At 37.2% G+C, this 18,003-nt stretch overlaps 1 protein-coding gene across 5 annotated transcripts in view; it reads right to left on the minus strand.

Annotated features, from left to right (window-relative positions):
* Positions 1-227: 227 nt before the first annotated feature.
* YLPM1 (YLP motif containing 1) overlaps positions 228-18,003 on the minus strand; it is a 35,753-nt gene continuing 17,977 nt past the window's right edge. Inside the window, exons 7-21 of one of the 5 annotated variants that reach the window (XM_053944723.1) lie at positions 16,905-17,148; positions 15,647-15,739; positions 15,109-15,283; positions 14,836-14,981; positions 14,298-14,485; positions 13,616-13,678; positions 13,205-13,324; positions 12,724-12,900; positions 12,412-12,495; positions 12,098-12,181; positions 10,550-10,636; positions 7,542-7,593; positions 2,576-2,706; positions 999-1,178; positions 228-627 (exon numbers count right to left, since the gene is read on the minus strand). In XM_053944723.1, coding sequence (XP_053800698.1) covers positions 1,032-1,178; positions 2,576-2,706; positions 7,542-7,593; positions 10,550-10,636; positions 12,098-12,181; positions 12,412-12,495; positions 12,724-12,900; positions 13,205-13,324; positions 13,616-13,678; positions 14,298-14,485; positions 14,836-14,981; positions 15,109-15,283; positions 15,647-15,739; positions 16,905-17,148 — 1,791 coding nt within the window. In that variant the 3' untranslated portion in view covers positions 228-627; positions 999-1,031. Of the gene's footprint in view, positions 628-998; positions 1,179-2,575; positions 2,707-2,878; positions 4,201-7,541; positions 7,594-10,549; positions 10,637-12,097; positions 12,182-12,411; positions 12,496-12,723; positions 12,901-13,204; positions 13,325-13,615; positions 13,679-14,297; positions 14,486-14,835; positions 14,982-15,108; positions 15,284-15,646; positions 15,740-16,904; positions 17,386-18,003 lie in introns of those variants that run through there. The other 4 variants (XM_053944722.1, XM_053944721.1, XR_008431327.1 and 1 more) reach the window with 4 other exon arrangements.

Genomic DNA, 18,003 nt, shown 5'->3' on the forward strand with positions numbered 1-18,003 from the left:
TCCTGCTTTCCAGGAACATGAAGTCCTAAAGGCCAGCAAGACCTGGGGCCTTAATGGATCTATCTATGAGAAGAAGAGCAGGTGAAAAATCTAGAAGACAGGACATGTTCCAGAATACGAGCACAGTATGTCTTCCAGGTAAGGATGGTTCTGAGCACTAACATGTGAACACAGACCACATTTAAAACATCAAACAAAAACCATACTCTATGGTCCACCAAGAACACTGAGTTTATAGTGAAATTTATTCTTCTGCTTCCTAATACAATAAGCTACAAGGTACATACAGTATAAAACGAGAACATCCACAGAGCAAAGGTGATAAACATTCTGTGATGGTACAGTGGAGGTAACATCTGTCTAATCCTTCCACTTTATCCCACAAAGAGCAGCTAAAACTACCGACCCTCCCCCTCCCTCCCCTCCAAAAATATTAAAAAGTAAACTTTCTCTCTCACTTAGGAGTAGTGGGATTCAATGAGTTTTTTGAGGGCACTGGTTATCTGCCAGTATCTCAAGAAAATTGCTGAAACTAAAGTAACAAAGAAAAACTGTGAAGGTGGGAGTGACATGATCCATGCAAGATGCTCAAGACACCTTGGTTCACATCTCCGCAGAGCAAATGGCCTGTAAAGAAAGGAAAAGTTTGTTATGTAACATAAACCAGCAATTAACATGGTTAGAATTAAGATAAAATAAGCCACACCTGAACTCAACAGGATTAGTAGGCACACAGCTAAACTACTCTAAATGGAACCACAAGCTTCCTTGTAATAAGGTTGGGAGGTCTGAGAGCTGATAATCCTTCCCCCTTTATTGTCAGGTGCTGTACAGAAGTGTGCATGTTGACATAGGCACAGCTGACACCTATTATACAAAGTTCCAAATCAAATAACCTTGTCTGGGAGAACTCTAACAATGAGGTCAACTGCAGCCTCAACTCTTGAAAAACATCAAGGCTATAAATATTGATGAAACAATGGAAGATGAATATTTACCTTAAAGGCACAAAAATCCACTTAACCACTTTTTCATATATACTTGGTGCGGTTGAGGGCTCTCTCGGCAAGGTGGCCACTTTCATCTGTTATCTTCTCCCAGTCGGTTTGTCCAACAACAAAACCGATGGCCCTTTTCCTGTCAGCATCTTTTTTTTCTTCTAGATCTGCCCATCGCACCTATGGAGAACATCCTATCAGTACAATAATCTTCCAAGAAACCCTGATATGAATCTAGGCTTTCCACTGCAAGTAAGAATACAAGAATACTAATCTCTACTAATTTTCCTTAGAACAGGTAAGTATTATTTTTTTCTGATAGGTAAAGAGGAGAATTATTTTTAATTGAATATACCAGGTGCTCTATGGAGTAGATGAAAGATATAGATGGTAAGCTTTTTCCATTTCAGTGCTATAGTTCTGAGAGTTGAAGTGTAACTACTACAATTATTTCTCTGTTCAAAGCAACACTTTCTGCAGGAAGAATTATCCAAGACTCATTTACGGTTTTAATTTTCTGGGAAATCCGTCTTTCAATTGCACAATGGAAACATCTAGAAGATGACTATGAAACTACAGAAAGACAGTGTTAAAGAGTAAGTCAGCAACAAATAAATGAAGGAAGGACAGTTTTCTTCTCTGTCTTCCCTAATATATTTCTATTTAAATTTTTCCACTATTTCTTTACACTAAGTAACGTTTTCATACATATGTTATTTCCCCATCTTTACATCTCTTTATCTGCATTGCACCTCTTCGTGGTAATGCAGATTCCTTTAATTTATCCTGTTCAACATACACAGTGACACCTCCAAAACAAGACAGCAATGGGAGGGAGAGAGGGAGAGATGCAATGAAGAAAGGCTCCAGGCCAGAAACTCAGCTGAAACACACCATTGCAGGACAAGAAAAAACACTAAGTGAAAGAGTTCTTTGCATACTGACTAGTCTCATTCAGGCCTGTGTGAACATAGCCCTATCAATTTTCCGCCAGCGCATCCCAGTCCACAGTCTACCTGGATTTCTCCTGACATTTCTACTGATAAGCAATGTCAGCTTTCTTCCACCGTCATTCTCCTCCAATGCCTTAAGTACCTCCATTTCTCTCAGACACACTGTCCAGTGCTATCAGTTTACTATTTGACATTACAGAGCAAAACAATACCCAAACACTGACAATTCAAATTACTTCTAGTTGCAAAAGCTGGTCTTTCTATTTTGCAAAGAAAAAAAAAAAAAAAAAGCATTACCTCTTTCTATTACCTCTTTTGTCTCCCTCTATGATTTACCCCCTTTTTTCACAACAGAATTTAAACATGCAGCCCTTGGTATTCAGACCATGTCATGCACAGTTAATCTGTATTATCTACAATTCCTAGCCCTGTTATAACTGTTTACCTCTGGAAGACGCTACTTGCAAGCATAATCTCTTACTGAATCTAATGGAACAGCAAAATGAAAAGGGAGTCAATGAAATTCCCATATTCATAGACATTGAATGACTTGATATAAACTCTCTTTCACAGAGACCATTAAAGGGTTACACACAGACAGTAAGTCATTTGAAAATTTATTACCCTTTTCTTTCCAGGTTCAGAAGCACGTGTATCATAGTCATCTGGAAGCTGCAGATAATCTTCTATTCTGCTGGCAATTGCTTCCCAGTCACGTTTTCTTTTAGTGCCAGTCCGCAAACCGTCCAGCTTGTCTGAGAACAAACACAGAGCCTCAGCGTTAAGGGAGATTATTTTTCCCATTATTCACACAAACAAGACGAGAGTGGAAATTTTTTCAAAAGAATGAGCAGCAGAATTTGTACATCCAGTTTGTCTTGACAGGTGTAATGATAAGAGTTGAAATAAACTAAAGAAGACTCAACACAGTTTTCAAGTTTTATTGATCTTTCATGTTAACTGTGTGGCAATAACACTCAGTGTTGTTTTCTATATGAGGGAGAAAAAGTTTGCTCTTCTGGATCTACATGGAGTCTGTCCTTACAGGTACAATACAGCCAACAATAGCTAGGAACCACGGATCCATCTTTCTGTATTTGAACACAATACTAAAGCTGTAGCATTTTTCCCAAATTTGGGGATCAATACTGTGTCAAACATGACATACATGCAGTTTCAGAGAACAAGTGGCAATTATATAACTTAATGCATCAAAGACAAGTTTTTGAGATACTGCTTCTGCTAAACAAAACGCTCCTTGGAAAGCCTGATCCTTCCCTTTCTTTTTCTCTCCCCATAAGGCAAACCACTTAAAAAGTCTTCCAGGACTGGGAGAAAAATATCTCAGAATCTTTTCTTTCATGGTGTAAGAGGTCAGTCATAATTATTTGAGCAGTACGTTTGTCCAACAGTCCTCATTTTCTTCTTTTTCTTATTGAACCGATACATGAGGAGAAACAATTCCGTTCTTAGGTTCTAAAATTTTGTTCCACTTTAGACACTTATTCTTAGTAAAGAAAACAACACCTTCTTGAAATTATGTGGCAAACTGTCTTTGGAAAGGAGATGAAACATTCATTGTAAGATTATGAACAACAAAGCATGAAAGGAAAACCAGCTCTACAAGTCAAAGGAAATTCTGTTACTTCTGTCAATGTAAACTACCAATTTATAAGCCAACAATTCAGGTATGTGTAGAAGGAACACTAAAGCTTGGCAATTACATTCATTAAATCATTACCAGTGATGTTAGAAATACTGTTTCAAAAGTCACTGTTGTAATTATATTCACCCACAAAAGGCCTCAGAAATAGACCAAATACAAGGCAGCATTATTTTCTGGATAGCAGAAGATGATGTTCAAAATGTATGTACTTAAAGAAACTCAGTTCAGAGATGAGTTTTTTACTTAATATGAGAGAGAGAAGAGTAACAATGGAGATAATGAGAGGGAATGGTACTGTAGACATGCTAGTATAATTTAAAGTCCATAAACCAATTAAGTTATTTCTCCCTCATACACCTCAAAACCTTTTAAAGACTCCACCTCTGCCCCATTTCCCTGGAACAGATACAGAACTTTCTCTAATAAAACATTATAATCCCTCTGCTTCTTAAAATAGCCAACATTTAAGAAAAATGTTCAGAATATTTGTATCTATTACATTATTTAGTTAAGGTTCTTCTTTTGCTCTAAGTTACATCTGCCAAATTTGATGCTCAATCTCCACAGAAAGGCGACACTCCCTCTAGAAGACAAAATTGATTTATACAAAATTCCTCTGTTACTCCAGCTACATTCAATCAGTGCAGATCATTTGTGGCATTAAACATTTCCAGAAAAAAATAACATTGAAAAAGAGATCAACAAACTCATTGAGGAGTATTTAGGAACATGAAGAAGTGAAAATGGAGGAGCTCTCTGTTGGGAAGTACCTGTAGACAGACATATTCCTGCTGGAAAGAAGCCATGGTGCAAGCTCACCTCATTACCGATGTGAAAGTAAATTAAGTCTCCCACTCCTTGCTGCACACCAAACAACTGAAACCATCACCAAGGAATGTGTAATGTTCAAATGCCAGTAGAGAGCTCAGAAGCTGTTCTGAATATACAGTTCCCCTCTGTCCCTCTTTTTTACTGCTACACAGGATTTATTTTAAGAAGTTATGTCCTTCCATGTTTGAAGCTGGATTGCTTTTCCAGAGAGGTCTGCTCCCATCCATACTATTGCAGTTCAAGGTACATGTGTCATGCAGCAGGCACTACACAAATGTCAAAAACCTGCCATAAAGGATTATTTCAGAATATTCTTTTCTGAAAATGGGTCAAGGTGTTATTTTGTAACACTGGTGCTTGTGATTCAAGGTGTCATTTTGTAATACTGGTACTTGTGATTATTTATGGCTGATGATTATTTCGTGCTAAACTACTGAACATCATTTTATCATATCATACCATATTTAAAAACAACAAAGCAGAAGCATTTCTGAAAACCCACAAAACTTAAAAACTCACCTTTAGAATTTTTAAAGTAGCATCTGAAAGCAACTAATTTAATTAGCTCCTTCAAAACCTAAATAAATCAATCAGTTAAATTTTGCTCTTCTTATACAAAAGCCACAAAATTTTATGTAGAATCCCACTTGTATTCTAGAGCAAATTTTACAATGGTATCAAAGTTTCAGGTACACCAGAGCTCATTTCTCCATTCCTGAAAGTTTGTAGAACTTGTCACTAAGCCACACCTTGAAACAGAGTATTGCACTAAACACTACAGTCAAATTTTAAAAACTAGAGTCGGTTATTTAAATTTCAATATAAGAATCTTTGTGCACTAGCACTGAGAAGACCCATGAACAGACTTTCAGAATGAGACTGTGGCTGTGCACAGCACATAAGGAAATGATAAATCACACACATACTTAAGAGGAATGTAAGAATAAAGTAAATTTGTGCTGAAGCGAGAGCTCTGGGGCATATGTTTGGTGACTGTCACAAGTCAGTGTTTGCAGCTAGAACTCAAACTTTTCAGACATTTTCTGAGGTTTATTACAATCAGCAAGACTTTACTGTGCTCTCCTGTAACAACTTCTACTCAGAAAGAAAACAAAAAAAGGAAAACAAGACCCAGAGCATTGTTTTTGGAGTCTGCACTTACATCATTCTGCAAATGTGTGCCCTCTGGGACTAATGCAATAAACCTAATGGGCAGGCCAGCTCCCAGGAAATAACTCATTTTTGGAGTAACTCATGCACACCACAGCTTACATGCTTTTCCAGAAATAATTATAATTGATCATCTACAATGAAGCGTTATTGTGAACTAAATATAGTAATTCTTACTCACAGACTACAAGTACTTCTAATATACACCTTAAGCTAAACATTGACTGCCCTGGCAGAGTAATTTTCCAAAGAAACTGCATTCTTTACATAGGAATACCTGGTTTTTCAAAAAAGTAAGTTCTGTCAGAATTTACTTTTAATCTACAGACCTACATATATATGAAACTGAATCTAGAGGGTAGTTACAAAAGTAAAATTGTGAATACAGATTTAATAGAAAGCCCTTCTCAGCACCTGGATCTGTGTCTTGCAGCATGCTAACATCCTGTTTGTTAATGAAGTTTGACTGTTAAAGGATTATTTCAACAGCCTTGCAAGTAACTTCAGCATAAAAGTGACTCTGCTGCTTGCTCCCCATTTTACATTTAAGTGGAGACCGTATAAAAATGTTTTTTAGGTTATGGAGTTTTCATTATGGAAGGAAATGCAACACAGTTCTTAGCATGAACTTCAGAAATATTTTTACATTATTTAATTAATCATTGCTGGTAACAAAAATGCAGACCAATCCTAGCTTAATTGTGTAACTGCCCAGCTGTTTGGTATGCCAAAATCATTGAATACAAGGTGCCTCTGCTTGTACTGCAGGTGCCACAACATCAATGTAATCCACAACTATTCCTATGACTTAAAAGAGAGCACAGCAGGAGAAGAGATGGTGTAGCTAAGCCCTTAACAGCAAAAGGTGAAAGGCTGCTTTATGTAAACCAGATCTCCTAATGCTATTTCTATGGTGCAGTTGTGATTTTGGTTATTGGAAAGTTATGATGCACAGGGCTGTACCACACATGAAGAAGCAAACCTCAAAATGTTAAGAAATGCTGTGTCCAGTTTAGCTATTTGTAACTTCTCATGGATATGATACTAAAATAGCAGTTCTGAGCAGACTGCCTAGCTAAAACCTTCATTTAGAACTTTTACTGTTCAGTAAAAAAAAAACCACAACAAAACTGATCATAATGACCAGAAAACCCTTTCCATGAATAATGCTTTCATCACAGCCGTGGTGCATGCATTTCTGCCTGAAAGTTCCTTTTGACTTTGACAGAATCTAATATCAGCACTAATGAGAACAAAAAAGTACAGCAAAAATCATGCCCTTGTGCTCTTGGAAAGTCCATTTTTCATACTACTAAGAAGAATTCTATTGCTCTCCTAGAACTGCAAAGCATAATGAACTTTAAACTTTTCAATGCCTAAGATGTTGAAAAGATATACTGACACCTAATAATTCAGAAGCAATTTCAAAGCATGCCGCTACTTTGTCCTCACAGATGTCAATTTTGAAAAGTGAGAAACATCTTCAATACAGTTCAGCTATGAGGCATGTCGCCAAGAATGCAAAAAGTTACTAATGACGCTTAGGAAAAAAGGTATGCAATATGAAAAAGAGTACAGTGCTATGTGAGTTGACTCTTTGCTTATATAAAAATAATAAACACAGAAAGATGAAGAATATAAATACTGTTTCTTTCAAATTTGAAGACAAAGTACTTTCCTTGAACAGATGGAACAACAATTAATGAGTATATAAAACAGTGATGATTAGAAAGTAGTAAAGTCTCCTGCCTCTGGCAGAAGATAAATTCCTGTTCTGTATAGACGCTTTTGCAGCTTCAGACACATGTATGAAATAAACGCATTTATTTGTCTTTGTAAGGAGGCACAGTAAAAACAAAAATTCAAGTCTTGCAAACATCATTAGATAGCAACTATAAGAAACAGGAAAAAATAAATACCCACCTAGCTTTGCCTCAGAAGTGTCCATCTCCCATTTGCTTTTCGGAATGTAACCCTAAATCATACACAGAAAGAAGCTCGGAGGATTAGAGAGAGACACACATGCATATCACTTTTGAACTGGAAACAGCATTACAATGGGAGTTTAAGGTATTTCTTTTGGTAAGGCACAATTCTCATTATCAGATGGAGACCAGTTACTCGGTATTTCAGAACTTCTGCATCCACTTCCCATTCAGTGATTTCAGTAGCCCTTGCAAATCATTACAAGAGTGCTGCCCTCTGCAAACACAGAACTCCACAATGAGTCTGACAGACAGCAATGGCACTGTGTGCAGTTACTGTATTGTATTATTCCAGGTGGCAAAGTCACTGCAACACAACTTTCAGGCATAAAGAATATTCAAAGCTTTACAAACACAAATAAAAAATTTACCGTAAGTTTTTAAGAACACATTCCCAGATTTAGTACACACAAGCTTCACTTACTCCTTTTGAAGGGACATACTAAATTCATGTATGAGTGGTTAATCCACAATTAAACAATTTCTTTTGTTTAAATGAGAGTATCTGCTGAGTCACTAGGATTTAAGTATTACTTTTCATTTTAAAATGGTACTCTTAGCGCAACGATCTTATAAAACAATTTTGCTCTACAAATAATGTCACCATGTGTAATGACCTTTAGCCAGTTTATTCTTTGTAAATGAGCATAATGAAAATAAATTTGGCAAAAAGGTATTTATTTTAGTTAGCCTCTTGTTATATTTTCTTTTTATATTCTTTGACATAAGTAAATTGTTATTAAGTAACCCTTATTTCAGCTGTTCAGTTTTGGTATAAAAGTACTTATGTTCCTCTGCAATCACAAAGAAAAGCTCAAGGTAGTGAACGGAAGCCCTCCGAGACAATTTAATTATTTTTTAATAGAGAGGGAAAAGAACTACTCTAAAAGATTTCAAGACGAAAAGAAACAATCCACAAACCAGTTTTATTACACTAACTTCTTTCCTGCTTTATTTATAGGTTGCTTCCACTGTGGTAAAAATATATGTGTATTTGTTAATACTATGTGTTACTAAATTTGTGTATTTCACTAAATTCCAGAGAGCCACACTGCATTTGATTATATTCAGCATTGCTCTTAAAAAATCCTTGAATGACCTTTTTTCTACCAAGCATATATCAGTGACTTGAGGTTATCAGATCTCTGGATTTTCTTGGTTTTAATCAAAACTGTAATTAATGCAAACCAAACTAGTTTGTGCTGCAATATTTCCTTGTAACAAATAAACTTCATGTATATACATATGTTTATACATTTAAACCAAGTTGCACTTTCAAGCTTGCTCAAAAAGTTTACACCGCAGCATTAAAAGCCTGCATTAAACAAAGTAGTGTGGGATACTCTGGTGAGAACACTAAGTTAAATGTATCAATAATTCATACCATCAAGCACAGAAAAGCAGGAATTGTCTGAATGCTACAAACAATGGGAGTTGATAATAGCAAGAAGAGTGACTTTGATGGTGTGAAATGGCCTATTGTGTGCTGAATCTATACAATATCCTGGTCCTCAAATAGGATAAGCAAAGATTCAGACTTTATCCTTTGGTACAAGACAGTTGGGTATTTCAAAGGTATCTGCCAGATGGCAGGAGCTTCAGACCTCCCTTTTCTCACAGGATTAAATGCAGCAAAACGAATTGCAGAACCCTTATCAAATGCTCTCAAAAGGGCAAGAGATACCGAATACAGTGTCCTGTTCCACTTTCTGTCTGACATAATTCTCTGAGATTAGCCATCTGACTGAATTCCAGAGATTACACACAGCAGATAATGCTCTTTTTCATATCTTGTGAATCTGAATTGAACACATTCTAATATGCAGATTACTTTTTGCTTTCCCTTTGTCTCAAAGAAAAGGCTCAGTGTTATAAGTGCTGTACATTAGGACACTCCCCGGAACCCATAAACACACACATACACACACAGATTTATGCACAGATGTCTCAAAAGCTAAAGCCAACTTTATCTTTTAACTATAGCTCATGGAAATGGGTCTAGCAGCCATATTCTTGTAAACATGGATGCATCTTTCAAATGTTCAAGCCACACTTTATGCAGTCTCATATTCTGCACCAAAGAATAATTTAGTAAAGAGAATAAATGAGTCATGTTGAAAAAACCAGATGTTTATTAGAATCCACTTTTCCTAAGCTTTTTAAAATTCTGATTTCAACTGCTTTCTGACCTGCCACTCCTGAGTAATAGTAAATTTCCATCAAGGAAAAACACTTTGCTCAACTCAGTCATTTTTGGTTACTTCCTGTTTATTGAACTTTAACTACTTGGTTGTGGGCACCAAGATTTGAGACATTCAACTCATCAAGCACGGACCAGCTGCAGCTCCAACACATACCAAGAAGTTACAGCAGGAAGCCTTTCGTAGCTTTTTAAATACATACCTAAAAAAGCCAACCCTCAGGGCAATTCTGTAACCTTTATTTATCCAAGAGACCTAATGCCTCACCTTGGAAATACCACCTGACAAACAAAGTTAGTCAACCGTGGCAGAAAAAGCAGTTTTCATAACTGTTATCATATACTGTTATAGTTGAGGAGAGTTCTTTAGACATGTGAAAGGAAGTAAGTTAAATTAGCCTTTGCCCATTGTTCCCATCCCTCCACTTTGTGTAATTCTTAGATTATCTGGAAGACAGCACTATTATGTACTGCAATTTAAAATGTCTCTATGAAGCATGTTACCATGCTCTGTTGACAATACTGTCTGTAGCACATACTCACATATTCTTAGAAATAAATTAGGAAGAAATAATATGATTTATCATTAAAGTTTTCCTAGAAAGGTTTAAGTAAAAAACTACTAGAAACATGTTTGTTAAGATCACACTGCTAAGAACAGCAATGGGTTGGCATTTGTAAGACTGAGATTCTCTCTCAGACACATTAATGAACAATTTGTTAGGGATGGCTGATGTGTCTCCTACCAGTTCACTTTCTTCTTCCTCTGCTGTGTCCTTCTTGACTTCTTCTTTCTGGTCTTCAATATTTGCATCAAAATCCTCCATCTCCACCTGTTCCAAAGGACATGCACAGACTTACAAGGCATTATCTGGATTTTAATTATTTTCTTTTTAACAGAGTAAGTAGAGGTGTCCAAATTCAAATAGAAAAGAAAGGATTCATCTTTCAAAGTATGATGACAAAATATATATGAATTCTGTGTCCATTCTGGCTTTCCTAAGAAGTATGTTCTCTTCTAGCAACAGAATAACAAAGAATATTCTTTACAAAGATTTTCTGGGGAAAAGCAAAAATTGTTCATTCTCTTCCTTCACACGCATTCCTTGCGTTACCACTATCTATAACAGCAAGATACTTCTCTTGCTTCCCACACAATCATATTTCAAAACTTGCAATCTCAGAAAAAGTTCTTAAACTTGCCATTTATATATACCCGGAATGGCTGTCTCTGCATAGAACATCTCTACTGAGCCTTTATCTTTTATGTATTTTTAAATCATAATGAAGAATAATAGTAACCACAGAGTTCAGCATAACAAAATAGAAGAATGAAGACATAACATCTAACTCTGCTCATCTAATGCAATACTTCATGGGCTCCACACCTGTACTGGGGACCCATGCATATACTCTGGAATACATAAAACTCTCCAAGTCTGTACAGTTCTTTACATAATTTGCAAAACCTTGTAAATCCCAATCTGCCGTTCTCTGAGCCTACTTTAGAGTGGAACCTTTTGCTGTCTTCTTAAAGATTACTATTTTCCAGTACAAAGAATTTGGAGATGCAATAATAACCTGCTAACGTCATGACAAACTGCAAAGACCCTCTGTCTACTTCAGCAGTTCATCAGCTTCTATGGCCATGTCAAGATCTGTTCTGACAGCAGCAAGCTATGGTTCATTCACAAAGACCACACAACTAACACACTAATTTATGCCCAGAGCTCTTGACACAACTGCCAAAGAAGAATGCAACAATACAGTAAGCTGACACACCAAAGATGCATGTCACGGCAAAATGCAAATGAAGTGAAAAGGCAATTATAACCTTCTGCTACATGTTATTTATTTCTTCATTCTCTGCTAAACATCTGTATTTCTCAAAACAAGGACTGAGTTAAAATTTGTTTATTTCCTTATCTTATTTTCTCCAGCTGCTTTCTCAAAATATGATCTAAATAATTCAGTAACCTGTAAAAAGTACTGAGTTTCATTTAAGAGCGCAAAGATTCTCTTTAATCTCCTTAATTGGTATTCAACAGTTGCTAAGAGCAAAGTGACTTCAACTCTTGCTCAAAGACACCTAAGTCTGAGCTTCAAAAAGGTGATAAAAGGTAAAAATGTACATTCATGCTTGGGGTAATTCATAATAACAAAATACACTTTCCTGACACAGCGATTCTGGCTTTCTAAAGTGTCTTGCTGCGACCACATCTTTGTCTACTTCATATTTTCAGTATAGTCACATTGACCTAATCTGCAGTTTTAACAAGCACAGAGATTCTCACCTCTTCAATAGCAGCATCCTGCAACAGAGAACGAATGTCCAGGCGCATCATGTGGCGTGGTGCTGCCTCCCAGTGATCAGACATCTACCAAAACACACACAGAAATGAAATGCCTCTAAAAATCTAACAGATTCATTGGAAAATTTGGTTTCTGATTGCTAACAGGATGTATCCGTACTTCAGTTAATTTTAATGAATCCCATGAAATAATTACCAGTATTTCTTAGAGGAAAATTGTAAGCATTATGTAGTCTATACTTTTCAAACAACAGCGGGCCCAAAAGCACAGTATGACTCCAGATGTATGTAGTTACCCTGCTGATATCCTTGAGCTTGCGCCCATGAATATTCCTCTTGGAACACGTCTGGTTATCTGCACTCATTTCAGCTAAGTAGACCTAGAAAGAAAAAGACAATGTTAAATATTGTAAACCAATTTTTAGAGCTCTTTTTCTACCTTGTGATACACTCTGCAGTTGTACACTTTAAGAAAGGTAAATTTGTAACTGTAAACCATAGCATTTTTTCCTGAATGTGGGAGACACTTTCCAATCAAAAGTTTAGAAACATCAGCATATGGCTGATGTTCAAATGTTCAAGTTCAAATGCTACTTAGGCTCCATTACCTCAAACCCCTTTGTTTTCGCAGCACTCCAAAACTGTTCGAAGTGTCGCACTCTATCATTGATAGCATCAAGGATAATGAAGGGAAAGAAGCCGTCATCCAAGGTCTTTTTGAAAGTTTTAAACATGCTGGTACGATAGGTCTCCTCCATATCAGCTTCGTATTCGTACTCCATCACCTTTACCAAGGACAAAAGCATTAAGAAAGAGGACATCTGTAAAATGGCTAATATTCAACACCTGAATGGCATGACTACAAAGTACACTGGTGGTGGTACACTGGTGAGAAAAACACCTTTCAGGTCAGTTTTTAAGAATTTGCTCATACCACCCTAATATAACCCTAAGTTATATTGGCTTGATTTGAAAAACAGCCCACAGACCTCTGCACTCTTCCTAACCCACAGGCTGGAATTCTGATTGCCACTGTTTTTCCAGAATGACTTGTTCCTTTGTCAAGAAAAGCAACAGAATTAAGACTACCTTCTTTTTAACTTTTTTCCCTGTATCTGGGTCTCTCTCCTCTTTCTCCACTTCAGTGATAAAGTAGTCATCCAGGCTGAGCACTCTTGGCGCAGGTCCTCCACATTCTACTTCCTTATCCTGGGAAGAAAGCAAAAAGAAAGCATATACCTTTGCTGTAGAAATTCCATTCTGCTACACAGAATCTTCAAAATACTTTTGGTCAACAGCAGTTCCCTGCTCAATAGTAAAAACAAGAAGAGAGTAGTATTCCTCCTCCTTGCTAATACTGGTAGGAGATTCACACAGCACATGAAGACATGGAACATGAAATAACAACAGACTTGAATTCCAGGAAAACAGAAAGCAAACAGTAGAGGAAGAACATGTAAAAGACAAGCAGCACTACACAGTGAGTGCCTGCTTACATACCCTGATGAGTTTTGCTACATGTGTCTTTCCACTGCCAGGTAACCCTCTCATGATGATCACAATCTGAAACAAAGATCATGGAAGAAGATATGATACTGTACTACATTTAACAGACTCTCTTTTGCAAATGTTTTCTTCTGGAGAATTATGTGCTGTGGGTTCACACTTTTGCATATCATCAAGCACTGACCATATGTTTTAGAAACCAGGCTGTGAGAAATAGTAGTAGTTCCACATAATTCAGAGTTTTTGATGTTAATCATCTCAGCAGTTTAGGCTGAATGTTATGGATCTGGTTCAGTTTCACTAACTTCTTTCATTCAACTGAATGAAACTTACCTAAATGTTTTATAGCCTAAACTGTGTTCTTTTTTATATAACATGGTGCATTGCCAAATCTCTGTGTAAAGACAAGCCTTCCCCCTGATACATCAAAAACCAAAGTGAAGACCTCAGGAAAGGCCAAAACACCCTAATATTACCTACTAATTTGCTTTGAGCATTCCAATGCAGTTTATCTCTCCTGTGGACTCCTAATAGCTATACTACAACACTCCAGGCATTTGCTAAGGAACCAAGCTAATTTCCAGAGCTTCCTCAAATGTACACTTGCTCCCAACATATTACATCCACCAGCATTTATCTGAATACAGACCTTGCTGCTTTCAGAATATATACTCACCCTCTCTGGCCTGCTATCCCGTCCTGGTGGCTTTAAAATATCATCTACATTTTTAGATTCTGGCTTCCTTTCTACTCGTGGAGCAGGTGGTGGCTGACGAGGCATTGATGGAGCAGAAATAGGAATCCTTTCCTCAGGGTAATTTCTACAATCACCTTCAAATTCCAGTGTTTGGACAGAAGAATTTTCTTAGTTCAGTAAAATAAAAAAATTAAGATGTTCTGAGCTGATTTAAACAGACCTTCGTTATTTTAAGTTAAATTCACATATATGCCCTCAAAATAATTAACATTTCTAATTTTAAACCTATTGCAATGAAAGACAGTTTTTAGCAGAGTATATAACTGTTTCATTTATGATCTCAACACCAGTGAGAAACAAAACTAAATGCCACCACCCAAAGAGATTTTCCTGAGTTATATATTTTGAACAAACAAATACTGCAAATCAATTAATCTTTTACCAATTAATCTTCACCTCTTCAAGTCCATTATTTTTCGTAATATTCTAGCATGACTTTAAGATAGAGAAACTGTACCTCCAAACATGGAAGGCCCACGATCATATGCTGGACGATCTGTCTTTCGTTCATATGGTGGTCTTTCAAAACCACCTCGCCTGGAGGATGGATGGTCTTTCTTGTCACGGTAAGACTGAGTTCTTGAAGGGGTAGTAGGAAGAACCCTGCCAAAAAAGTATTTTGTGTATTTTTGTGATGGGAACATGTACCTCACAGGCCAAATGGATAGCCTGATGCACAACAATACAGCCTCAACTGTATTGATTTCCACAGTGTTCCAAAATCACGTACCTATCATCTCGGGGATGCCGCTCTTTTTCAAATCTCTCTCGTTCATAGTCCACAGAACCTCGGTCTCTGTGCAATTCTCGCTCTCTCTTGAAATCCCGATGATCTGTGTTGGAATTGCCTTGACGCTCAAAATAAGGCTCACGATCTCTTTCTCTATTGTAGCGACCTGGATGCTCTGAAGGGAGAAACCCATAGAAATCCAAACTACTATTTTGGAAAAAGAAGGCAATAGGCAAGAGTGGAAGAGAAGTATATGACACGTGAGCTAGGATGCACCTACTCAGACACTCTTTTTCAAATTGTAACAGAGAACCGTACTGTGCAGTCCTACTGAAAGCTACAAAACTGAATTTTTAAAGTGGCTAGGTTATTGACTGCAGTACTCCTCTTGAAAATATAAACTGTTATTCTTATGGACCTCTGAAGAGAATAAAGTGGTTGCAGCTTAAACAAGAGTTACTTAGTTTGACCAAGCTTTTAGCATCTTACAACTTTTCTTAAGAGCTAACTAACTGAAAGCTAGCCAAGCACCTCATACCTTTTTGAAATGTTTGCCTGTCTGGTAGAGGTTCTGGACGAAGGGTTACCCTCTCCCCATATGGAATCTGTTCCACTTTACTGGTGGTTATATCTGGTTGAAAATAAACAAAACAAAATTAATGTTTTAAAACACGTCTTGCATTTTCTTTCCTCTTCATGAAAAGTAATCAGTCAATGGCATTAAAAGTGACTATAACAAACTACCATAATTTCTTTTAATGGATAATGCAAAAAGAGCTTTACATAAATAAACAGTACCATGGTTTTTAAAGGCTGAAGTGGGTTTGTGTGTGTGTGTGTGTAAGTAAACCACTCCATCTTAACAACAGGACTTCTGCCTTTTCAGGTGAGTTCAGGTAGCATGCAGTGTCAGAAAATTATAAACATTAAAATGCTCTGTAAGTTTCAATAACTCACAGAGTTACTGTAATGTCAAGAATAGTAACAAAGTCTCACAACAATGACATTTTTTTCTAACAACTTTTAGTAAAACATCTACTTAATGGAACAGATATGGCTTCCAGTCCTGTTATGGTACTTTAGAGAGAGAAAAAATGGTCTTTAAATGACAATGCACAGTTTAAGAACTTATTTATGACATGATTTCACTCCTGTTAAAGGAGGAAGATTAATTCTATTTAAAAACTAGTGTTGAATTTTAGCTTTGGTAAGCTCAACAGTAAAAAGCAGAGCCCTCCACTACTTATGTGTTAAACAACTGTATAGGGTGTATGCCCTTCAGAACCAGACTCTGTCTCTCTCTCTGCCTAGAGGGTACCTCACACCCATTATGCAGTATATAAATAATGCAAACACCAGCCACATTCTGTTTTAAATCTAAGTCACACCTAAGAACTGTAACCATCTGAAGTACCTTCTAACCCAGTTATTTCCATACTCACCTACAAAGGGATTAAGGGAAAGTATCAGTATTAACCTAAATACAGCACATCATTTTGTATTTATTAGAAGCACCCATGGCTATACACCATTAATGGAATAGTAGCCATGGAATACACACTGTTCACCAACATGAAATAGCTCTTTCTAAAAGCATCAAGAAAAACACTAAACTCAGAGTCATAACTGGTTAAAGGTCAGAAACTCCTTATAACTGCACTGCTCAGCATTACATCATTAATGCACACAAGTCTACACATCAACTGCAGAACATGCATACTTTGCATGGCACACTCCTTAAAAAAAAAAAAAGTCAGGAGGACTAATTAGCTCTTTAAATACACTGTAATGCCCACCTCGCCCGTGGCCATAATCCACTGTCTGCTGAATGATGGGTGCTTTAGGAACTGCTGGAATAACTGAAGAAAGGGACACTGGTACAGCTGATGGAATGGAGGTGTGGACGGCAGGTACTTTCACAGGCGAAGAGACAGGTGGAGGCATCATCGACTCCTGCTTACACAACTCGTACTCCATATTTGCACCTTTATCCTCGTTTGTGTCCCACAGTCCATGGAAAGAGTCCTCATCCCAGCGTTCCTGTTCCACAGCAGAAGGTGATGGTTTTAAAGACTGACCATGACTTGGGGTTGTAGTTGGAGTAGAAACTGGAGCGTGTGGCCTTGTCATAGGTGTAGTAGGCCTTGCCAGTGGGGCACTTGGTCTTGTCACAGGGGTGGGCTGTCTGAACAACACGGGAGGCTTTATAATAACAGCAGGAGAAGGTTTAATAGCTTGGGCTTCTACTGGTGCCTCTGAAGATAGCTGAGAAGAGACCTAGATGCAGAAATCACTTTTAATGTAGATCTGTAAACTAACCTTCTCTCATCCTCAGTACGTGCAATGGCAATTGGTAGTCAAATCATACACATTTTCTAGTACCTCCATCAAGGTGCTACAGGTAGGAGGACTATTTTTAAAAACTGGTGGCCTGATTTAATTTTGCGTTTGCTCACTATGTGAAGGCTTAAACACTACTGATTTTCTTCAAAATAACCTTACCAATTTTAGCTCCAGTAGGCCTATCTCAGTTCAAAAGTGTCTACTGTTTATTCCCAAAGACTCCTGCTGTCTGCAAAGACTCCTGCTGTCTGTGTGAAGGCTGAAAATCTGAAAGTAGGACAGCTTGGTGAGATGCAAAAGGATTGATAAGGCCAGTTTCTTTGTGGAAACCACTGGAAAAAATTCAGAGAGCAGAAATACCTGGAAAAATCTTAATAAAATCAATATCAGAAGAACATATGAAATTGGAAGGTCTTGCCTAGTCGAAAACCAAACCAAACCAAATCCTTCATGAACCAAACATCCACAAGAAACTCCACATGTTCCAAGACTTTTCAGCATCAGAGCAGATGCCAAGTTACAGGCAGCCTTATTAGCAACATACAACAAAAA

The sequence above is a fragment of the Vidua chalybeata genome, chromosome 6, assembly GCF_026979565.1.
Source record: "Vidua chalybeata isolate OUT-0048 chromosome 6, bVidCha1 merged haplotype, whole genome shotgun sequence".
NCBI lineage: Eukaryota > Metazoa > Chordata > Aves > Passeriformes > Viduidae > Vidua > Vidua chalybeata.